Source organism: Penicillium cataractarum, assembly GCF_028827025.1.
Source record: "Penicillium cataractarum strain IBT 29864 chromosome Unknown utg000008l, whole genome shotgun sequence".
Lineage (NCBI taxonomy): Eukaryota > Fungi > Ascomycota > Eurotiomycetes > Eurotiales > Aspergillaceae > Penicillium > Penicillium cataractarum.
Genome location: NW_026622744.1, coordinates 3,904,718 through 3,927,142, shown reverse-complemented (window position 1 = coordinate 3,927,142; position 22,425 = coordinate 3,904,718). Strand labels below are relative to the sequence as shown.

The 22,425-nt window shown below is 50.3% G+C and overlaps 8 protein-coding genes across 8 annotated transcripts; 5 read left to right on the top strand and 3 right to left on the bottom strand.

Moving 5' to 3' along the window:
* Nucleotides 1-890: 890 nt before the first annotated feature.
* Nucleotides 891-3,348, top strand: N7496_010498 (amidase; the record flags this gene model as incomplete). Its single annotated transcript, XM_056703411.1, has 9 exons — nucleotides 891-1,398; nucleotides 1,518-1,931; nucleotides 1,985-2,084; nucleotides 2,143-2,236; nucleotides 2,300-2,497; nucleotides 2,552-2,667; nucleotides 2,738-3,045; nucleotides 3,106-3,186; nucleotides 3,254-3,348. The coding sequence occupies 9 exons, from the start codon at nucleotides 891-893 to the stop codon at nucleotides 3,346-3,348; spliced, it is 1,914 nt and encodes a 637-aa protein (XP_056552411.1).
* A 920-nt stretch (nucleotides 3,349-4,268) lies between these two features.
* On the top strand, nucleotides 4,269-6,091 carry N7496_010497 (uncharacterized protein; the record flags this gene model as incomplete). Its single annotated transcript, XM_056703410.1, has 2 exons — nucleotides 4,269-5,483; nucleotides 6,068-6,091. The coding sequence occupies 2 exons, from the start codon at nucleotides 4,269-4,271 to the stop codon at nucleotides 6,089-6,091; spliced, it is 1,239 nt and encodes a 412-aa protein (XP_056552410.1).
* A 2,870-nt stretch (nucleotides 6,092-8,961) lies between these two features.
* Nucleotides 8,962-10,689, top strand: N7496_010496 (CFEM domain-containing protein; the record flags this gene model as incomplete). Its single annotated transcript, XM_056703409.1, has 3 exons — nucleotides 8,962-9,024; nucleotides 9,083-9,253; nucleotides 9,307-10,689. 3 exons carry the CDS (start codon nucleotides 8,962-8,964, stop codon nucleotides 10,687-10,689), a joined length of 1,617 nt encoding a protein of 538 aa, XP_056552409.1.
* Nucleotides 10,690-11,073: 384 nt separating this feature from the next.
* Nucleotides 11,074-13,176, top strand: N7496_010495 (uncharacterized protein; the record flags this gene model as incomplete). Its single annotated transcript, XM_056703408.1, has 4 exons — nucleotides 11,074-12,353; nucleotides 12,417-12,491; nucleotides 12,548-12,830; nucleotides 12,880-13,176. 4 exons carry the CDS (start codon nucleotides 11,074-11,076, stop codon nucleotides 13,174-13,176), a joined length of 1,935 nt encoding a protein of 644 aa, XP_056552408.1.
* A 75-nt stretch (nucleotides 13,177-13,251) lies between these two features.
* On the bottom strand, nucleotides 13,252-14,434 carry N7496_010494 (uncharacterized protein; the record flags this gene model as incomplete). The annotated part of the gene is made up of 4 exons (XM_056703407.1): nucleotides 13,252-13,553; nucleotides 13,611-13,714; nucleotides 13,773-14,192; nucleotides 14,247-14,434. The coding sequence occupies 4 exons, from the start codon at nucleotides 14,432-14,434 to the stop codon at nucleotides 13,252-13,254; spliced, it is 1,014 nt and encodes a 337-aa protein (XP_056552407.1).
* Nucleotides 14,435-15,345: 911 nt separating this feature from the next.
* N7496_010493 (uncharacterized protein) lies at nucleotides 15,346-16,956 on the bottom strand (the record flags this gene model as incomplete). Its single annotated transcript, XM_056703406.1, has 2 exons — nucleotides 15,346-16,769; nucleotides 16,821-16,956. 2 exons carry the CDS (start codon nucleotides 16,954-16,956, stop codon nucleotides 15,346-15,348), a joined length of 1,560 nt encoding a protein of 519 aa, XP_056552406.1.
* A 372-nt stretch (nucleotides 16,957-17,328) lies between these two features.
* On the top strand, nucleotides 17,329-19,095 carry N7496_010492 (CocE/NonD family hydrolase; the record flags this gene model as incomplete). Its single annotated transcript, XM_056703405.1, has 1 exon — nucleotides 17,329-19,095. One exon carries the CDS (start codon nucleotides 17,329-17,331, stop codon nucleotides 19,093-19,095), a length of 1,767 nt encoding a protein of 588 aa, XP_056552405.1.
* Nucleotides 19,096-20,052: 957 nt separating this feature from the next.
* Nucleotides 20,053-22,153, bottom strand: N7496_010491 (uncharacterized protein; the record flags this gene model as incomplete). The annotated part of the gene is made up of 4 exons (XM_056703404.1): nucleotides 20,053-20,176; nucleotides 20,232-20,876; nucleotides 20,937-22,075; nucleotides 22,151-22,153. The coding sequence occupies 4 exons, from the start codon at nucleotides 22,151-22,153 to the stop codon at nucleotides 20,053-20,055; spliced, it is 1,911 nt and encodes a 636-aa protein (XP_056552404.1).
* Between the last annotated feature and the right edge of the window lie 272 nt (nucleotides 22,154-22,425).

Below are 22,425 nucleotides of genomic sequence, written 5' to 3'. Positions count from 1 at the left end.
GTTTTGGCTATAGCAGAATAGCAAGTGAAGAGTAGGTTTCAGTGGTTAGCAGCGAGACTGTGGGAGTGTTCTTTGAATATAATGTAGCAATAGCATCAGCTACACGATCTACTGACGGAGGATTGCTATGCTTACGTCTATATACAGTGCTTACTAAATAATCGTTTAACTGACTCTTCGAGCTAACCTCTTAGATCTTAGCTATTCTGTCAAATATGGGTAATGAAACCCCGGAAAATGCAATTTGCTAGACATTTAGGCATTTCAATAATACGTTACGATTTTTTATAGCGGCGGGAAGTGGGCCTAAACAATTATTTGGTGGGCACTAAAGCGTAGGCTTAGCGGGCAAACGCCTAATTTGCCCCACCTCTGGCATGGACCCCTCCCGTTTCTAGGATGTCCAAGCCACAGAACTCTGGTGTGGACTGCACGGCTGCCGGTTGTTAGCGTCCGTCCCTCACCCTCGGTCCTAAATCCGCTATGACTGGCCACATCTTTATCCCCAGCATCCTTGACCATGTCGGAAACAGTCACACCGATACAGAAGGGACGTTCATTGGATCAAAGAGTCGACCAGGGTCCCGCTGTCTATCATAATAATACCATCTTGTATTGCCTGTGTTTTGTTTGCTAGCCACGTCATCTTTGCATCCGGAGCGGGGTACCTAGTGATGGCTCGACTTATTACCCTCTGATATAGCTGGCTTGGCATGTACAGGTACCTAATCAGCCTCAATTTGAACTTTCCGAAGGTTAAACACGCCCACGCACCGATCCTGGCCAGCCCCCCGGCTCCCTTTGGGTGAAGTGCTGGACCTCCTTCCCCCCTTCCCCCCTGTGCAGCAGCTTGTTGGTTACACTTTCCCATCTCCTTTCACTACTTAGGCATGCGTCTTAAACGAGGGCAGCACACGATGCAAATCCGCCAAAGCTCGCGACTCAACCCTGCGCCACTCACTATGGCTTCCCCCTATTCTGCGGAGAACAAGGCTCATTCGGTCCAGATGGAAGTGCAGGTCACCATCGACGGGGTGGATTATCTTCTTATCCCCAACGGCAATAACTTCCTTTCCTTGGAGGACGACGGTGGTGTGACACCTGCATTGGTGTATGTGACGAACCCCGGACAAAGGATCTCTTCCAGCATTCTGGAAGAGTTTAAGGAAACCGTCCTCGACAAGGACGACGTGTTCCAGCCTGAATTCTTCCGCAATGTGCTGTTCTACGGCCATCCTAAGGCCGATCTGGAAGTAGATCCGGATATCCAGAGCCAGCTGAAGTCGCAATGGGGGACTATCTGGCATGATTTTGTCGAGGGAGATTTTGATGCCGATGTCCGGCCCGGACCTTATGTTTTTACGCAAGGAACAACCTGGCAGCCATGGAGAATATACCGTGATACTCATGGCGCGTTCATGAATACCTTTAAGCCCGCACCGGACTCTACAGGAAGATAAGTGCTTAGGACTCGGGGGGGTGTATAAAAGCCTAATCTTATTGTGCGTATACATTAGTGACACTGGATACGCCACAAGCCGGACTCGGCGGACGAGTTGTCGTGCCGTCACGATGTTACTTTAAACCTTCGCCCGAACGGCCGCTGGATGGAGCCCGAATTAGTGTCAAAGACAACATCGATATCGCCGGACACAAAACCACTCTCTGCAATCGGGCATGGCAGGAGCTGTATCCCGCTCGGTCCGAACACGCCGCTTGTGTGCAGACCATGATCGATGCTGGGGCCGTCATTGTGGGGAAGGTCAAGCTACAAGCCATGATCATGAGAGAAGAACCTCTGGAGGCGGTTGAGTTCACGGCCCCGTTTAACCCCCGTGGCGATGGATACCAGGTTCCGTCGGGGAGCAGTCACGGAAGTGCGGTCAGCATTGGTGCCTACGATTGGCTGGACTTTTCCTTCGGATCGGATAGTTTGTCTCTCCTGATCTTTGCACATGGTGGCTTTCAACTGACATAGAGTCAGCTAATGGCAGCGGCCGCAAGCCGGCGCAATATAACGGCTGCTTTTCTATCCGCCCATCCACAGGGATTATGGATACCTCCGGCGTTGTGGGACAGTTCCCGTGTGTATACTGATATGCTGACGGGGACGGAGGGTACCGATACTAACTGGCTATCTAGCCTCTTCGACATGCCGGTCTTCTTTGGCCGTGATCTTGGAAGATTCTCCGAGTTCATCTCCACGTGGTACGGGAAATCACCGGACCTCCGCCAAGTGTCTAATGCGAGTTAATCCTATGGAGTCAAGGTCTATGTGCCTGGACTAACACCTTGATAGTTCTCTCTGCGCATTCTTTATCCCCAGGACTACCTTCCAACCACAAACCCTGCACAGACCAGACTCATCGACAAGTTTGTCAAGGGCTTAGAAAAGGCGTATCGGGTGAAGAAGGAAAGCATTTCCCTGGCGGAATTGTGGAAGGAGGAACATCCAGCCGGGGAAGCTAATACAGATCTTGCAGAGTATCTGCGATTGGTAAGTCTTTCCTACTGCCATTGACCAGTCGAGATAAGATTTAAACCTGTGTAGACGGGTGGATACCCCTATTATTATGATTCGTACAAAGATCTAGAACAGTTCCGAGTCGAGTACGAAAAAAAGTACAACAAACCGCCGTTCATCCACCGGGCCATGCAGTGGCAGTGGTGAGTATCCTCCAACTCGCCGCGTTATGGCATTACATCATGATCTTAGACTGAAATTCTCCTGCACCAGGGACGTCTCGCGGAAGATCTCTCTGAGCGAGCGAGACATGTACTGGGACCGTTCGGAGAAATATCGAGAATGGCTTCTTTCAAGTGTCTTCAATGCCAAGGACCACAACGAAGTCACCGTCATGATCTTCCCCATTGAGGCCGGAAGACCTAACTACCGAGATTCAGAGTTACCGTTTGTCCTCCCCCATATTGCCCCCGGAGTCCCTATTGATATTAACATCCCGGGTAGTCCTATGGGTATCCTCAGCGGTTATGCATCGCTGAATATGTCGCCGATGATGCGGGCCCCTGAATTGACCGCTATAGGTGAGTCGATCCGCCCCAACAGGTCCTGGAATCAAGTCTTTGACACACAGCGTAATATAGTGGGCGAGTCGAATTATGTATCGAATGTGACCAAACGCGAAGAGCCGTTTCCCATTGCTGTATCTGTGATCGGAGCACCTGGTATGTGTCTTCCTGAAACTTAGGATCGTGTCGATACGGCAATGAATTGCTGAACCACCGCGTATAGGAACCGACTTGATCCTTGCAGATATCGTTCGGAAGGGAATGGAGGCTGCGGAAATCCCGACTACGGTGAAAACTGGGCGTTTCGTACACGATTGAAAATTGCTTTGGGCTATATCTGGGATAGTTTGGGTCAATTAGGAGTAGTTAGTAGTGGCAATCCTTCAACTACGTATCTATCACTCGTACTGGCTCTGTCTTGGCGGCGCCTAAGAATGATTCATTTCTACGAGTAAACAGAAATGCCCTTGTTAAGTCTGGGAGTAACAGGATCTCTTCGCGCCCAAAAAAAGCGGTCTTAGCGATGTCTAAGCCTCCTTTGGATTCCTACTGCACCTGATTCAGACCAGTACAGCGCCGCTAGCGATCCTTCAGCCTGAAAGTCGAGGCTGATGACAGGAGGTGATTTGCCGCCCCTGTTCCTCAGCTGTTTGCCTTGTTCCCTTCCCCCGTAGGTAGAAGGGGCATTTAATGGTTCGTATTCCCCCGCCAGATGGTTCATAGCTAGGGTACAGACCGTGGCATACATTACTACGAGGTCGTAAACTATCACTCCAATGGTTCCACATCAAGGTACTCGCCGGAAGGTCACCTTCCCTTCTCTAAATAGATTCTAACGCAGCCTATCGAGCAGGTCCCTCATTCCGACAAGCCGTCGAACGCCTGCACCAGCAGTCCAGCGACAAATCTGTATATCCACGGCCGGATCTCTATAGCCTGGGCCAGTACTTGAAGTCGTCGCCTAATCCCTCAAAATTTCCGAATGCGACGACCAGTGGCTATTTGACACCCTCCCGCTCTTCCGAGGGAGACAAGACATCGAGCTTCGCGGTCGTCCATGATTTAAACGGGGGCACCGCAACGAGCTTTGGACCGTCGCCATCTGAGCTGGCGCAGTTTGCGAATCGCCCGTTAACCCCCAACCCGGCGATCCTTTTCCTCCGAGGCCACGCCTCCCCCAATGGCTGAACTGCGTTGGTGATAAATATGACATTAACCCGGAGCTGTTTCACCGTCATATGCAATTCCCTCCGTTCGCCCTGGGCGATCGAGACTTGTATGCGTCGCCCGCGTTGCCCTCATCGTCCACGCGGGTCTTTCAACTGACTATCTCCACGATCTGCGACCGAAACGTGACCGGTACCCCCTACGAGCCCGAAGATCTGGAAGACGCCCGTCGCAGTGAGGTAGCGGCTCTGGAGGCATACTTTCGACGGCTTCGTAGCGAAGCGCAGGTCACGGATTCCTGGGTGCGCAACTGCCTCCTCTTCAGTAACCGCGAATATATTCTCGAGCAAACCATCTCGATCGAAGTGGGCCCCTCGCAGGGCGACCCCTGGCGCGCGGTCGTCTGGCTCGACAATGGGACGGACCTCGCGCGAAGCGTCGAAGGACCCTGGAGTCCCCGTCCCAATACCCGGTCCTGGGAGACCTTCTTCTATCCCATCATCGTGCACCAGGCCAACAGCTCCAGTGGCACGCCTGCGCCCGTCCGCGGGCGCTCCTCCTCGTCATCCTCGACGGTGCGGTCCTCGTCCGCACCCAGGCTGGAAGACCCGTCCATCTCCCCGCCAGTCCCCAGCAACGCTGCAGCAGGCACATCGTGGAAGGCGGCGCAGAATATCTGCCTGCTTCCCTTTTACTACGGGGCGAAACTGGACCGCGAGACCGCCACCCAGGACGCCGTCTACGCCCTCAGCGAGGTCTTCCAGTTCGCCGCGTCCTCCGAGCTCCAGTTCCTCAACTTCATCCACAAGCGCATCGATCACGAGCTCTCGTTCATCGGCCAACATACCGTCATCCGAAATAACTCGGTCTCCCTGGTGAACCTCCGCTACATCAAGAAACACCTGGACTCGCACGCTCAGCGCCTCGCGGATGTTGTAACCATCCTGCGCAACCGAGACTCGCTGGACTGGCCATGTGCCCCCGGGTCGCAGAAAGCACAGCATACAGCTCGTCTGCTCCTCACGGACTTCGATTACCTCCTCGCCCGGGCGGAGGCCTTGGCCCGAGCGTGCGAGCACGGGATGGACACGCTCGGGAACAGTTCCGTACTGGAGGAGGCGAGACGCTCGACGGAAAATGCGGCGCGCGTTCACAAGCTGACGGTTATCGCGACTATTTTCATTCCGCTGTCATTTGCCTGTTCGCTATGGGGGATGAACTTCAAAGAGTTTGGTACTGGGAACCAGCCATTGTGGCTATTCCCCGTTACGGCCGCTCCGGTGCTCGTAATTGCTGCTGTGATATATTGCTATGATTTGATATTGTTCTGGTATAAGCAGGCAAAGCACTATGTGTACAAAAACGATATGGGCTGAGGCGGCTGATTCCGGCCCTGTCGGCACAGACTTTAATTCCAAGAGTATCTCTCAACCGTACCGTTGCGATGCTACGCCTTATACGGACTCGGATTTTTTTGAGTATCTTGCAGAACGTGCTAGAGTACGCGCTAAGTAAGTCAGTCACTGAGTGTTGAGCTCCCCCATTTGTAGGTTGGGTTAAAGGTGAACCGTGAAGTAAAGACCAACTGAAAGTAGTAATCAAGTAAGAATGTACGATTAATCGCGAAGAACTAAATGTATAATGCGAAATAAGTGTCTTTATATATCTAGCCCTTCGTGGTGTAGTCTATAGTCAAGTCTTAATAATGACCACTCAGTCAAAAATTGGTGAATTTGTTATCAAAATGTATAGTTCATGTAACCGGCCCCTTTCATAAATTACTATTTATTACGGACCCTCGTTATTAGTAATTTATGAAAGGGGCCAGTTATCCCGCTAATGAGTTATCTCATTTAGCTTCTAGTGACAGCTAGACTCAGGTAACCTAGCATAGGACCTTGAGAGGAAGGCCTTACTGACGGTATTTCCTCCACAGATTCACTCTCGGCAAGAAATACCCGAGTCTTCTTTCATGGAGGTCCCAGAGGCATGCGACACGGGGTTAATATCAGCGGGGGCACTTTCAGTTTTTGGTGTGGACCGTCTTTAGCTTCTTTCGTGGAGGCATACATAAATTGTCCTTGGTAGTAAGCAGATGTTAGTGAAATGGCATCATGTATATATTTCAAGAAGAAGAATTTTTGGGTCGACTTACTGGGTCAGGCTTGGTCTCAGAAGCCTTCGCCGGAGCTAGACTCTTCACGGGCATCTGTGTGGGGCCTTTCCCTTTCTCAACGAATAGTTCATCGATATTTTTGAAGGATATCTGTCCGAATAGAGAGTCTTCAGGTTCCGTGCGTACGAGATGACGAAAGTTAGGGTTGTCCATGATGGAAGCGGATGGACTCCAGGCAGAAGCTGATTTTGGGAGTTCGGGGGAAGAAACGCGGTTGGATAAAAGTCGTGAAAAGATTAGCGGTCATGAAGCAGAAGACAGATGCCCAAAATATTTAGGAATTTTCAACCGTAAGGTCCATGTCGGACTGTGAGGCGAAGATCAAGGCTTGAAGATATGAATGGAAGTTGCAGCTTCGCTCGCAGATGGGAGATCCCGTTTCGAAAATCGTTGCAAAAATACTATAGCCCAGTGTATTTGAGGGCGACACACATACCCTTTTATCTTCTCTATTTTCTTTTCAATCAAGCTTAAATGTTGGTCAGACTTGTTTGACCGAGTCATCTTATTTTGATCGGCCTCTTGCGGTAAATTCCACGTGGCTACTCTAGATATATATCTCGAGGTCAAGAGTCGACATACGAGCGTTCTAGACGGAAGGTGCCGGTTTAACAAAGACTCGACAATATAACACGGTTTCACCACACCTTAATTTAGGGTAAATATACACTGGTGTGGATACTTGGATATAGAGATCAACTAGAGCTCTGAAATTGGGAATAGACTCTCTTGGCGGGGTTGGCGACGAGAGAAGCCTAAACTAAGATGGAAGGCTAAAGTACGTTTCAAATATACAAAGACTGTAATTATAGAATGCCTTGAAAATCCTATATAAAAGGCTACGTGATCGTGGCTTCCGGTGCGTGTTGTGATATTCCTTCAGTCAACACCGCTACCGAGCGACCACCATTAGTAGACAAGTTGCGCTAGCCCATATAGGCGAGTTCCTTCCCCAATCTGGATTTATTGCCGCAGCATCTTGGTAGGAATTCAAATACGAGGTATTGTAAGGTACAATAAAATCAAGGCGAGACAAGCGAGATATATCCATCAAAACCCACCGCGTCTGCACAAACGATCTTTATCCAGTACCTACGTGAGTGTGAGTTGAAATCCTTACGGCGTAGTATAGATTAAAAGCCTCGTAAATGTTCCAAACTCTCAACAAGTCACAACCCGGAGAGCTCTAGCATAGGCCTAAGTCTTCGTTCTACGATCGAAGTATACCTATATGATCCAGGAACTACGCTGTATGAAGTTAGAGAACTTTCAACTACCACCAATCCATTATACAACGACCTCTGGATGCAAGAGATGGAGAGCTGGAATGTCAACAGGATGTATCAAACTTTTCAGTCCAGGTAAAAATAAAAGGATTTATCATAAATGAAAAAGCCAGCAAAACATTAAAGTTGACTAGGGACAAACCCTTGTTTTGGGTCGCCAGGCTAGTCGCATTGCCTTTATTGTCTTACCAATATACCATTGCCTTCTTTTTTTACTCCTTATTATTATCCTCTCAAAGATAGAAACATTCTGATTCTCAAATTAAACATGGCAATGGGCTTGGAGAAAGCGGCGTTAGGTGGAAGTGGCTAGGCGCCACGGCCCAAACATCATGATTGTATTTGTCCATCATTTCTCCCTCAATTTTCTTATTTTAATTCTTCAATTTGTTCAGAATTGTCTATATTGGCTCCTGATCTGATACATCTCCGAATCCTCTCAATCCTAAGCAGATTATTTGAACCCTTTCCTGACGCCCCTTGCTAGCCGGCCTCGACCCAAACCGATATCCGCACCCTCAGGGCCTCAAAAACGCTGGATAAAAATTAGTGAGCATCCATTTTATGATTTGGTAACTTCAGACACATGATCAGAAAAGAAGTAAAATAGGCTTTACGAGCGATTGGATGTGAAGGACTCAAAGGGATGTATTCAGGGACGGGAATGTGTAAGGAGCTGGAATGCGAGAAGCTCTCTCTCGTGGCAGATGGATTCGACGCTCTTTGACTGGCTAGTTTTCGGAATACTTCCGTTACTATTGGTCAGTTCAAAAAGCTTGGAGCCGGACAACTCTGTGGCTCCAGTGGAATGAAGTTCAGGTGAGTGGTTTAGTCATCTATTCAGAATTTCTGTTCTTTTGCGTCGCTTATTCTTGACCGAACATGAAAGTAAAGCTCCTCAAAAGCCACAGTATGAAGTGGCAATCTGCTGGGCAAATAGAAGAGCTGGATCTAATTCCTCTACAGTTAGTCTCCATGGTTACAAATTCCTACACTAAGGGGCCGGCCCGACCTTGACTGTAGTGTGCATTCTATAGTGATTGTTGTTGATCAACAACACTATTATCCGGGAGCTCAACGTCTATTCTCAACATCTGTAACTACACTCTCCTTAGATATAAAAGGCTCTATCTTTTGGGCACTCGAATATGTTCCCCATCGCCAATTCAGTCGACAACATTCGCCAACCCGGAACTCCGCCATCTTTCCTTTTCTAATCTTGACATTGAGATTCAATTGCTGTCTCTCATTAAGCTTCGCAATTACATTTCAGAACCACATTCATTTAAAACATCGTCTGAGATGAAGACAGTCATTTGGCTCTCGTTTTTCGGTGTCGGTGCGCTCGCGCATCCATCGGGTCTGGTGAGTGTCCAAAATTCTTGATGACTACGTGAACATGAACCAATCTAAACGAATTTAGTGGTGGGGCACTGATGAGTGCTACCCAAGCCCGGAGAATACCGACAATCAGTGCTTGGAGCCTCAGAAGACTGGTTTTGACTGGTCTGACCTGGGCAACGGAGACTATTGGAGCTACGAGGGCTTCAATTTCGTTGGCTTCACCCCCAACGATGCCTGTGGATCTTCCGGGGTAAGTCGGCCGAGACTAGGTCATTATATGCACAATGTTAACATCAATAATAGGGCAAGTGCATCGAGGGAAGGCTTTCCCGCGACGATGACTATGCTATCAGAGTGGAAGCGACCCAGGCGCCGTTCTCCGTCAGCAACCTCCATCTCTCTACCTCGCGGGACACCCCGGTCATCCTCAACTACCAGATGGCAGATGGCTCTATCTGTCGCCAGCATGCTTTGGGTTCGACTAGCGGAGCTGATATTACCAACGAGCAGTGTGGTAACGCTGTTGCCGTGGAGTTCACCTTGCCCGAGGACAGCCAGTTCGGCGAATGTGATATGAGCATCCATCGTATGGACTTTGACTGTTCTACCGGAACAAAGCCTCCCACGGAGATTCCTCCTCACTCGTCGCATACTCATCCAGAGTCTACTCCTACTCCTTCAACGTGCACCTCAGGTACAACCACGGTGCCCACCGAGTCTTGGACCAAATCGACAGTGTGGACCTCCGAGACAAGCAGAGTGACGGTGCCCACGGTGCCCACCGAGTCTTGGACCACTTCGACAGTTTGGACCACCGAGGAGATCACAGTTACATCTTGCGCACCCACAGTTACTGACTGCCCTGCGCACTCTACTACCGTGGTTACTTCCACATATGTTGCATCTACTACCGTGTGTCCGCCTCGTCCAACAACTGATCGCATAACCGAAACTCCTCCAAGCCCGACCAACCCAACCAGCCCTACTAGCTCCAGCCCGCCAGTTGTCCCTGCTCCATGCCCTGAGATTGTCCCCAAGTGCTTAAACACTTGGCTCTCTGTCCCCAAGTGTGACTCCAACAGTGATGCTGCCTGCTTCTGCCCGTCTTCTGAGTTCACTGAGAAGGTCACGACCTGTATTCATTCTTGGGGCACGTCTGAGAAGGAGGTCGATTCTGCACTCTCCTACTTTGCAGGTATCTGTGCGCCTTACGTCCCCAAGAACCCAGAGATTATCGACATTGTGCCACCCAGCAACACTCCCACGGATGAGGTTCCCCATCGTACCGTCACTGCCCCGGCTCCTGGTGTGACTGCGCCGCCACAGGATATTACCCCAGCCCCCACCGCGCCCAAGACCCCTTGCACCACCATGTCTTGGTCCTCGCGCACTGTTACCGCGCCTTTGGTTGAATTCAGCACTATTCCCGTTGGCACCACCTCTACCGTTGCCTTGGTGCCTGGTACCATGACCGACACCCACCCGACGACCAGCCATCGTACTTGTTCAACATCGACGACTTCCACTTCAACTTTCTCTACTTCCACTAGCTCCAAGACCACCACCTGCATTACCCATGCCCACAAACCCACGGCGACCATTCCCCTTTCTAATGGCGGATCACGGGTATCGTTCCCAAGCATGTGGGCCTTTGGTATGGTCTTTGCTGTGATGTGGCTCAAGTAGATCATTTTTCCTTAAACTTCTTCTATATACTTGACTTGGTTCGAATAATAGTCAAATATAAGACAAGCTTTTTGCATGGGATGTGTTTCAAAAGTTCAACTAGTGTAAAGGTGGATGCCGGCGACTTGGCCCGAGATTTGATTCGACTGCAGCGCTCCGATCTCTGTCTCAGATCTATTCCACTTACTAAAATGCCTAGAAAACTAAAACCATACTAGCACCGGGTATAAACAGTGAACTATCATCACATAGTTCATTTAGTAATGAAGTGCCGGACCTTCCCCAGACTCGCTCGGCAAGTGGAGATCGGGAGGGGCAAATAACTCGACGTCTCCCGCTTCATTCAGAATCTAAGCGTACGGTTCTCTCCTAAACTCAGCATCTATGGAGAATCACACCGATAGTCCTCGAAAAAGGATCCGTCTTTCCTTTGCGTGCAATTACTGCCGCTCAAAAAAGACCCGCTGCGACGAAGAACAGCCATGTCGAAATTGTCGTCAGGCGGGGGTAGAATGCATCACCACAGACAAGAGACGCGCTGGAGCGCTCGTATCTAGCAGACGACGCACCGTCACCGCAGAATCACCATCTCAACAAGCAATTCCAAGGACACCAGACTCTCATCTTTCAACCGCCACTCCCTCTGCTAGTCAAGACCGCCCGCGACTATGGAGCCAGTGCTGGGGACGCGAAGGCTGGAAAACCGGTCGTCTCCCAATGATGCCGCGATTCGTCGGAGCCAGTACGGTGGAACTCATGACTGAATGGCTCGATATGGCCTTTTATCGTCTCCAGGGATCAAAGACCCATGCTCTATCCCCACAGGTGAATCAGGAATTTGCAGCCGAGGTTCCCGACAAAGCCCCTGAATTGCCTTCGCTGGAGGAAGTGCAGGCTTGTATGAACAACTTCTCGGATACTCTCGGCCAGCTTTTTCCTTTCCTTGACCGGAGCGTTACGGAGGCGCTATTCACAACCGAAGAGCTGGCATCTACGGTACACCCATGTCGACCCTCAGGCGTGTCCCAGCGGGCACTGATCTATTTGACGGTCACGGCCGGAATGATGGCCATGCCCGCATCGGAAGGCTCACAAAGTCTAATTTCGTCCTACATTGCATATTGCAATTCATTGCTAGGCCATATTGTTGCCACACGCTCCCTCAAATCAGTACAGGCTATCCTTCTCTTTGCAATGGTCCTTCGCAGCTGTGACAAAATAGCCTGGGCTTGGGATATTCTCACAATGGGCGTATCGATGGCCCAATCCATCGGTATTAATCAAGCCCGATCTCCGAGCTCAACTCCTGCTGGCCCAGCAGATAACCAAGGATTCAAAACGTGGTGGTCCATGTATGTCTTTGAAAAGATCCTGTCATTTGAACTAGGCCGTCCTTCCATGGTATGGGATCGCGATTTGTCGGGGACGCTTGCGGCATCTGTTCTACCCGAAGCTCAAGATGACTCGGATCAGCAATTTTGGCAGGCATCTACCAGTCTTTCAAATATGCTTCATGAATTGCAGGAGCGATCAGCAAAGGCATGGAGGCGGGAAGCTTGGTTGCCTCAAACGGTTGAGCAGGCAATTGAAGAGAAGCTTCAAACTGGAGGGGAACTTTTAGTTTTACTTTGTGAATGGCAGCAGAACTTGCCAGATAGTCTAAAGTACGTGAAAATTACCTGCAAATCGTGTCGAGAAATCAGCTAACAGATCTCCTTTCAACTTAGACTCCGGTCTACGGCCATCCCCAGTTCTTGTAATGGAGCTCGATCAGCGTTCCTCGCCTACTATTATAACCTCGGGTAAGATTCGGACGCTGTTCTCCTTTGGCAAAGTTGGCTAACCTCCGGAAATATAGTGTGATTTTGGTACATCGTTCAACTCTTCTAGTTGACCCAAATGAATTACGTGAAGTGGTCGAGAGGTTTGCACCGGACAAACCATGGCGTCAACGCCTTCTCAGCGGACCTTCCGTGATTACCGAGGCAGCTCGGGAAATGATCAAGCTTTTTGTTCCACTCGTTGACTCTGGAATTCCCAATTATCTCACGTTGATGACCTCTCCACTTGCTGCAGTATACGCTCTTGCAGTTTCCATCGTTCGGGAGCAAAAGTCACTACTCGTTCGATCCGATTTTGAGGTGTGTCGGTGTGTCTATATTAGATAAAATTTGCTAACTGTTCCGCTAGTTGATGAAAGCTGGTATGCAAATCAGCCGACAGCACTACCGAAAGCATGGCACGGTGAACAACTTCGACGATATATTGCTTGACCTGGAAGGATACATCTCCCACCTTCTCGAGGCACCAATGCCAACCCGACTCGAATTGACGAGCTTGAGTTCTGCGAATCCACTTCTCAACGACTCCCTGCTAGACGACTCATTACCATTTACGTCCCTTGCAGCACAGTGGGGACCCTCCGCTCTTGACTGGGCAGGTTGGGATTGGAATGATTTGAGTCATTTATTTCAACATAGTGAATGAACAATTTATTCCGACAATAAATACATGAATCCGTCAGTAAAGATCTCTCTTCAATTTTCCCCGCTCGTCCAAAGCTTAAGCCATCTGCTCGAGGTAAGGAATACCAGTCAACTTGAAACCCCGATCAGAGAGCTGCACCGGCTCACGAGGAGAAGAGCGCTGGTATGGGTCTGCCTCTCCGTTCCTGTACACCGGGAGGTCAACAACGTGCATCGCGTTGGGCCAGTGGGTGGTCATCTTGGTCTCCTCAAAGGCCTTCTTCTTGATGAGGAGTTGCTCCTTAGTAGCATCTGCGACGGGCATGAAGCAGGTGTACACGCAGAAGCGCGGCTGGTTTGTCTCGGAGGAGACATTGTAGTGAGGAGTGCGAGAGTCCCCTGCATAAGTCTTGTTAGCTTCATAGATGATGAGAAAATGCTAGAATGTAAACTTACAAAGGAGAAGGTCACCGGGTTCAGCCTCAATCTTGATCCACTCGCATCCCTTCTTCTCCAACCACTTTAGGCCCTTCTCTGTGAAGCCATACCACTCCTTGGTCCTGAAAGCATAGTTAGCATCAGTAATACCTCTTGAGCAATAGTGCCGGTAAAACTTACCAAGACCAAATCTTCTCCTCCTCATTCTTGAATTCCTCATGGAACTCTTCACTCAACAAATGCGCCCCCTTGCATACAATCAAGCCACCATCCTTCGGCCCGTTAGGAAGCAAGTTGACCAGACCCTGCAGGCAGCGGAATCCAGGCTTCTCAGGGTCCTGATCCTGGTGGGGCCAAGGCTTGTTTGGCTGAATGTCCTTGCGGTTGGGGAATCCAATACCAATGGAGTCGAAAGAGACGATAAGGTCCGGGGTATCATAGACCTTCTCGAAAGCCTCGATGACGTTGGGCTCTTGGCGCACGCCCCAAGTAAAGGATTCGTGAGAGACGGCGTATCCCAAGCACATACCCTTCTCGTTGATATCGGGAAGGTGGTCTTTGTGAATAGTCGAGGGATCATCTCTCTTGAAACCGAGGTTGCTATTCAGTCTTGGTTAGCACGCGATAAAGACACCACAGGGGGTATGAACGTACAAGCCCTCCAGCCACTCATAGATACCATCGGCATACTTCAGCGCCCGCTCGCGGGGAACGGCGCCCTTGACAACGGCAAAGCCATTTTGCAGCAGGTCATCACGGAAGTCTCCATACTTCACATCCGTGCCCTTAGAAAACAATCGTCCCGAAGGGGCGGTAGTCACGGTTTCCGTTGTCGAGCCCATTTTGCAATTGTTCACATGAAACTTGTTTGGTAGAATAGAGTTTTTTTCTGAGAAAGTCCAAACCTTTATACTTTGTTGACCACTTTACCCCATGATCCGAGTTGGACACACGATCCAAGAACCTGGGGACTCCGGTCCGGCTGGCCGGTTCGGCTCGGCTGGGGTCGCTTGGTGGGGCGAGGAGCTACACAAAATGATGCATTGACCTCGGCCATTGCGATCAGACGAATGATAGCGCCTGGATAGCAATCGAGGTTTGAGGCTTTGTTTCTGTTCGTCGGCTATACACTCGACTGCATCACCCTGCCTTGTTGTCTGCCCCAACACGCCCACATCCCGGGGTTCACCAAGGTCTACACTGAAAGTGGCGACTAGCGAATCCCCCTCTGAATCAAAGCTTGACACTTGAAATATGATCATGTTGAATAGAAGAGGTACTGTTGATTTCGCAATTGCAAGTGGCACGGACATTATGGGGCCTGGGGGCACTGGGCTACAGAGATGCTATTACTATGTTCTTCGTTATCTATGTAGTTTGCAACGGGCTTTAGGATCCGGCTACTGGCACGATAAATTAAGTCTAGTTCGGTTGGCATAGTCTCTGTCGAGAAGTCTGAATCTAGCCCACAGGAAAAGTCTAGATAGATACGCTTTAACTTACACCCTTTCAAACGATTTTTCCTAAACGTCTTTTATACTATCTACTATGACAACTTTAGGATTTTCTCTCGAGCTAATTCGTGGGTTATTATGAACAAACGCGTCAAATTTTTAGCTAGAGAATAGTACAGAGAGTGGAGCTGCACGTTTACCCCGTACTCATTTAAACTACATCTTGTGGACTTCAGGGATAGAAAAATAAAAAATTAATTCACAAAAACAAAAAACTATGGCATGCACTCAGTCATTCCTCAGTTCACCTTGTCATCAACACCGCACCACTTCTGAGCAAACCGTCTGATCCGAGGTCCCAAGAAGAACACCGGGACAGCGATAAGTGCAAATACAGCACAAATGACCACCTCGACAATCATGGTACCATCATAACCAAGGGTATGAACAGCAGGCAACGTAGCATAGCTGAGACCGAAGGAAATGAAACCTCTTCCAGCACAGATCACAACCAAGAACGGCGCAGCGCGGGTCGGGAAGCTATCCACGGCATAGGTAATACCAACGATGTTTGCGCCCAAGAAAGCGAAGAAACTAGCGTTGTAGCCAATGACGACCGCTGCCGCACTCCATTTCTCCGGGTTTTCAGCAGCCTGTCCGTAAATAATTCCACAGACGATGCCGACAATGGCGGGGATGATGATAACTGGCAGACGGTATTCAGGCTTGTAGAGGCCACCATTGCGACGACTGAAGAACTTGATCACGAGATCACTGCCGTAACCCAAGAGGGGCAAGAAGACGAGACAGCAAGCGATTTGTCCAGCTTGAACGTAGCCCAGGGCTTCAAAGGCAAAGGAGTACGGAGGACCCATCAGGATGGTTGAGAAGGTGGAGGCCTGGAAGACGTAAACACCGAGGTGGGCACCGTTCAGCAAGAGAAGCCAAAAGATGGTTGGGATAAGGAAGCCCTGCAAGATTTGCTTGTAGAAAGTCGGGATATCACGCAGACGGGGCTTCACAACGATGGGTTTGATGTCATCAATCCAGCGGCGAGGGGCGTACTGTTCGCCTCCATCGGTACCAGGCGCGCCAGAGATCTTGGAATCAGGCAGCGACTCCCCACGCATGGCCTCCTCTGATCGCTCAAAGTGAGACTCCGAGACGAAGATCACCGACAACACGAAGATGGCCGCGTTCATGATAGTGAAGAACCCGTACCACCATCTCCATCCCCAAGCACTGACCATGTAGGTGGAAATGACGAAGAATACGCCGGCAGCAACGTTTTGGATAAAGATAAACCAGGCAATCTTTCTTCCACGCTCGTGCAGGAAGTGAATCTCCTGGACAATCATTGGACTCAACGCTTCACTCTGACCGGCGGCAAGAGACATGATATTCCGACCAGCGATATGGCTTCCCAAACTCTGCGAGCATTGGCACCAAATGCCAGCGGCGATGAGCAGGAGCATCGATGCAAGGAAAACAGGTCGACGACCACAGGTAAAAGCGAAGGGCATAGCAATGAGGTTTCCAATACCCATGAACAGTGTCGGATAGGTCATGAGGTCGCTCGCGCGGGCTTCTTGTCCGGGGTAGGAAGCTTCGACAACGGTGAAGATAGATCCCATTCCAGAGGCAAGTACAACAGCTGTACAGCTGTAGGCGGAGACGAGGACAAGCAAGACCCATTTGCGCCATGCGGGCAGGTTCAATGGATCTTGGAGACGTGAGCGCTGAACGCATGCTTCATGGCTGGACTATAACATACCTCTAGGATCGGCCGATGGTGTCGGGATCAGCACCACCTCACCTCCACGCAAGAGCTCAACTTGTCCATCTCCAGGATGTCCAGACATCGAAGTGTCATGGGCAATTTCGACATGGGAGATGTCGGACTTGTCCATGTTGAGAAATTGGATTGAGCAGATTTGGAAGATTCAGGAGTCAGGCAGCGTCACCGTCGCACACGCAGAAACTATATGCATGGCAGCTCCAAGCGCATTTATAGCTCAATTGACTGGGACATAGCTACCCTTGTCTTCGCTTTTTCCTCGCTTCGATTAACCCCGTATCCTGGGGTACGTCCGCCCCACTCCAAATCCGGGGGCCCGGTTGATTCCCCAGTGCCCGCAATCCGAAGCGAAGCGAACCGAGCCGGGAAGTGGGCGAATCAGACGTTTCGAAACACTTTATTATGCGCAGTATCCTCGACGCAATTGTTGTGAATTGTGAAAAAAACAAAGCAAGGTTGTTCAAACGTTTCTTTTCCTTTCATAATGACTGTCAAATTCAATGTCGATGTGCCTTGTCAGGAGCTGAAGGCGCCGGAGGTTGGCCATGGAGGTTATCAAGAACTCAACCCACGTACCGAGATTCTCTCAAGCGGTAGTGTGACTGCACCTGGACGACGAGCTCTGTCTTGCGACATCCTCGTGGAACACGATGTTGCTATCCCCATGAGAGACGGGTGCAAGCTCTATGCCGACATCTATCGACCCACAACGGCCCGAGAGAGATCCGTCCCCGCAATTCTCTGCTGGAGTCCGTTCGGAAAGAAATTCAACGGCATTGACTCATTGAAGCTCATGACGCCTTGGAATCTCGGTATTCCCGATGGAACATTGAGTGGACTGGAGAAATTCGAAGCTCCTGATCCTGCTGAATGGGTGGATCGCGGATATGCCTTGATCAACGTTGACTCCCGCGGTGCTTTTGATTCTGAAGGCGTGATGGCTATCATGGGAACGCAAGAAGCCGAGGATGGATACGACACTATTGAATGGCTCGCTAAGCTCCAATGGTGCAACGGAAACGTCGGTATGGCTGGCAATTCCCATCTGGCGATTATCCAATGGTTTGTTGCAGCTTTGCAGCCCCCATCACTCAAGGCTATTGCCCCTTGGGAAGGCTGTGGTGACCTGTACCGTGAGCAATTTGCGCGCGGTGGAATCTATGGCGGAGATTTGTTCGACCACCTCATTATCAAGTACATGCTGCGCGGCCGCAATGGCATGGAGAGTTTCCGCAAGATGTTTGACCAACACCCTCTTGCCAATGACTGGTGGAACGACAAGAGACCCGACATGAAGAAGATCAACATCCCCACATATATCACTGGCACTTACACCAACACCATGCACGGCATGGGCGCCATCAGAGGCTGGCTCGAGGTTAACTCGCCGAATAAGTGGCTTCGTTGGCACCCATACCAGGAGTGGTATGACCTCTGGGGCAACCAAGAGGGACAGGAGGAGCTGTTGTCTTTCTTCGATCGGTACTTGAAGGGTATTGAGAATGACTGGGAGTCAACGCCGCGAGTGCGCATGTCTGTCCTGAGATATGGAGAGAAGCAGCCTTTGGCCGAGGTGGTTGAAGAAGACTTCCCCCTCCCACGCACCAACTACCGCAAGGCATACTTGACTTCCAACGGAGCTTTGAGCCTAGATCATCCGGTACCCAGTTCTGGATCGGTCTCGTACAACTCGGAGGATGCAAAGGACCGGGTGACTTTCACATATAAGTTCACTGAGCGAACGCAGATCGTCGGAATGCCCAAGGCTGTTCTGTGGATGCGCAACGACGACTTTAACGACATGGACGTGTTCCTCGTCTTGAACAAGCTGTCCGCTTCGGGAGAGCGGTTACTCAACCTCAACATCCCCTGGACCAACCTCCCAGTCGAGAAGATTGCCGATATCCCCGCGGACAAGCGCACCGAGGTCATTCTGTACCAGGGACCCACGGGTATCCTGCGAGCATCAAACCGGGATATTGACCCATCACGCTCAATGCATGAGAACTGGCCCTACTACACGCACGAGAAGGAAGAAAAGATTGAGCCGGGCACCGTGGTGCGTCTGGAGATCGGTATCTGGTGCATGGGTATCGAGTTCGAGGAAGGGGAGAGCCTAGAGCTTTCTGTGAGTGGAAGTTACCAAGGATTCTCGAACTTCGGAACAAGCGAACATACCCAGAACAAGGGGAAACACTGGGTTCACGCCGGAGGGGAGTACGATAGCCACCTGGTGCTGCCATTTGTATAGAGGCTTCTTGGACGATGTGTTTCTGTCCACGTATGATATTAGTAAGAAATTAAATAGAGTCAAATTACATGAAGTTTTTTTCAATACCATGGTTGTGTCAAATGTGTAGCCAGGGTAGTCCAAAGTGAAGTATCTTTCGTGGTCCCTTACTCTGGTGTATTGTAAGTCCCATATGAGCAGGGGAGAGGGCGGGAGGGACAAGAGCCATAGAACGGTCTGGGCAGGCTTATATCCCTGGATGTAAGGGATGCAGAAGTTCCGAGGTCATCAAGGGATTGAATTTAGATGGCCTCCTGAATTTTTCGATTTCCCTTGTATCCTCCTTTCTCTCCCAATCCTCGCCCTTGTCTTAACTTTTAAGCCTCGAATCTTAACGATAATTAAGCTACATCCCTGTCCCAGAATCGGACTAGCCGGTGGGGCATCCCGCATTTAGATGGGCCTGGCCCGTGGAATCGGACGCCGCTTAGTCAGGATTGACCTAAGGCATAGTTAGTTAGTTACTTATCAGTAGGAGTTCAGGAATCTACAAATCTATCACCGTCGGGAGCACTGTCAAGCTTGTATGATTTACGTGTAAAGCACGGGCTTACCAGTTGACTTGAACTTCCACTGTGCCCATGAGTTAGTGTGGTTTAACATGGACACAACATAAAAGTGTGATAATACAGCGGGTTTACTCGAAGAACTTGATGGACTACTTGGGGTCTCTATAAGAAAACCACAAAGTAAGACGTTGGTATGATCGGGATCCATGAAAATGAAACATTAGTTGCATGAATGTAAAAAGAAGAAGGTGTTCCAATGCCAGCGTCCCGGATCATTGCCCCGAAACAGGCATTTGCAAACACACAACCAAAACGAAAATACCGAATCCAGTGTCGTAGCATCATTTGTCGTGTCATCGTAACCGAAAAAATAGCATTCACTACCATTGCACATAAATGCCAAATCACTTTAGCGGAATCCGCCACTCGGGAAAAACCTCGGCCCCGCATATCCATGGGCGATGATGCTCTGAATATCGATGTTGCCATCACTCCGAGGGCTCCAAAGTTTGATGAGAATGAACCGTCCGGAACTAGAGTAGATGTCAGTAACAGGAAATCAAGCGACAAACCCAAGCGTTCACATACGGAGGTGGATCAAACTTAATGCTGACCATGCTCTTCTCTCGCTCAATGAAGAACCGCGCATGGGGTTTCAACACTTCAAAAGTTGGCGAGACTCCGCTGGACCCTGCCGGAGCAGAAGATGGAGGGGGAATCGGGTTAACTAGGCTGGCCGGGCGACGTCTCTGCGTGGCTTGGAGGCGTTGTAGCTCGATGCGGCGTCGATGGACGTTACTCAGATTATTATCGTCGAGATCCTCGTCCTCACTGATACTGTCCTCGCTCTCCGAGCAGAGATCATCGTCTTCTTGAACTTGCTCCAGTTCAGCAACCGACGGGCGGTCCTCGTCTTCCCGTTCCATGAACAGATTGTCTTCTGGATATTCATCGTACTCGGTAGTGATGCGGAAATCGGCCTGTGGATCGTTTGCAGCCCGGCTGGCATTGTCGTTCTCCGATAATGCCTGCGAAGCAGGTCCCATGAGCACGGTTCGATCGAGAGATTGCAGCGGAGATCGAAAAGAGTTCAGGTATTCCTGGGATGGCTGTAAACCTGATCGGCGATTGCGACGGCGGCGGCGATGACTGGAGTATTGGATTTGATACTGGGCAGTGCGGGCAAGTAATTCATCGGACGTCATAGACACAAATACCATGCCTTCTTGAATTCTGCGATCGGTGGTGTCAGCAAAGTTCTAGTAAGTAGTAGACCACACGACATTAACATACGGTGAATCAAATCCGGTCCGCGGAGCTTTGATAACGATCTTCTTCAGGCAGAAAGGGGCCTCACCACGGTGCTGAAGAACAATATTGCAGCGATCGGATTTGGTGCAGTAGACTGACTGGTCATTCCGAAGAACATTATCCGGGAATGAACTATCTCCATCAGGATCGTAGATTCCCCCATCACAGCTGGCAATCTCCATCTTCAGAGGCCCGGGAACTACCTGGCCATTATGGCCATAGTTGAAACCTCGGAAGCCTTCTCGGTTATCATCCGCATCAAGCTTCCGTCGCTTCAACCGTCCACGGCCATCGCGGCCCGAGGAAGCAGAAGATGACTGTGGCATGAGGGGCGGGATGGGGATCGGGTCGGTGATATTGCTACTGCCTCGCAGGTCAGGACGGAACGAGCGACGACGAAGGCTTCTGCTGCTTGTTGTTGGGCGCGAAGGGTCTTGATAAGGATTTGTCCGGGCGGGACTTTGGGCATTGATGCCAAACTCGGCCCGCACTTGATCCCACAGCGTTCTGTGGCTCGACCTCAGAGATGCAAAATCGATCTGCGGGGGGCGTGGGATGTTGAAAGAAACCGGCTCTTCAGAATGAGGCTCACTGGAGCTGGTGCGATCCCGGATCTGGTCGAGATTATGCTCTTCGATTTCCCTATCCAAGGTTTCCAAAGCACGAGAGGTTTCGTCGGCGTTTGAACGGTTCCTTCCGGAATGAAGGAGACTCCGTAGGTAATGTAAACGGGCTCCGGTAGATGGCCTAGCAGTCTCAGCGGCTCGTGGATTCTCTCGAGGCGTCCCACCAGTCTGGTCCATATGTTCTTCGGATATCCTAAGCAGCTCGGACAGCGACTCCGTTGTTTCACCGCTTCCCACGTTCTCTATTAAACGAACCCAAGGTGACGAATTTGTGTCGGTAGTAGGCCGATTTTGCTGGGCATTCAAGGTGTCAATCAGGTCTTGGGTGTGTGGATATCGTTCACGGAATGACTGTTGACTGAGTTGACCGTCAAACAGACGAGGGGGTCGGGGCCAGAGTGAGGCAGGAGGATAGTCGTAGTTTCCAGAGTTTCTCAAGTTGCTCGAGTTGCCTGGATTTCCTGGGTCCCCTGGTGGATTCCCAGAATTTCCTGACTATTCGATCATCAATCAACGGTGTTCGTGGGGCTCGCAGAGATCGGGCACGAAACAAAGCACTTCGAAACATACCATCCTGGTGGGTTAGTCCGGGCGGATACCGCTTGGGAGTACCGGATTACCTTGGCGATCGGAGGGTTTTCCAAAAGGAAGAGAGACGGAGTCTCACGGAGTCAAGAAGGAGTAATCAGAGATACGCCCTGCAAAGGGCCAGCCAAAATCAAGAGCAGGATAGGTGTATCTCACTCAGATATGTGATGTGTTCGAGGGGAAAGCAGATGGCGCTTGCTACGTCTATGGTTATCGCATCCACGTGATCGCGGATTAGATCATACGTTTGTGGGGAG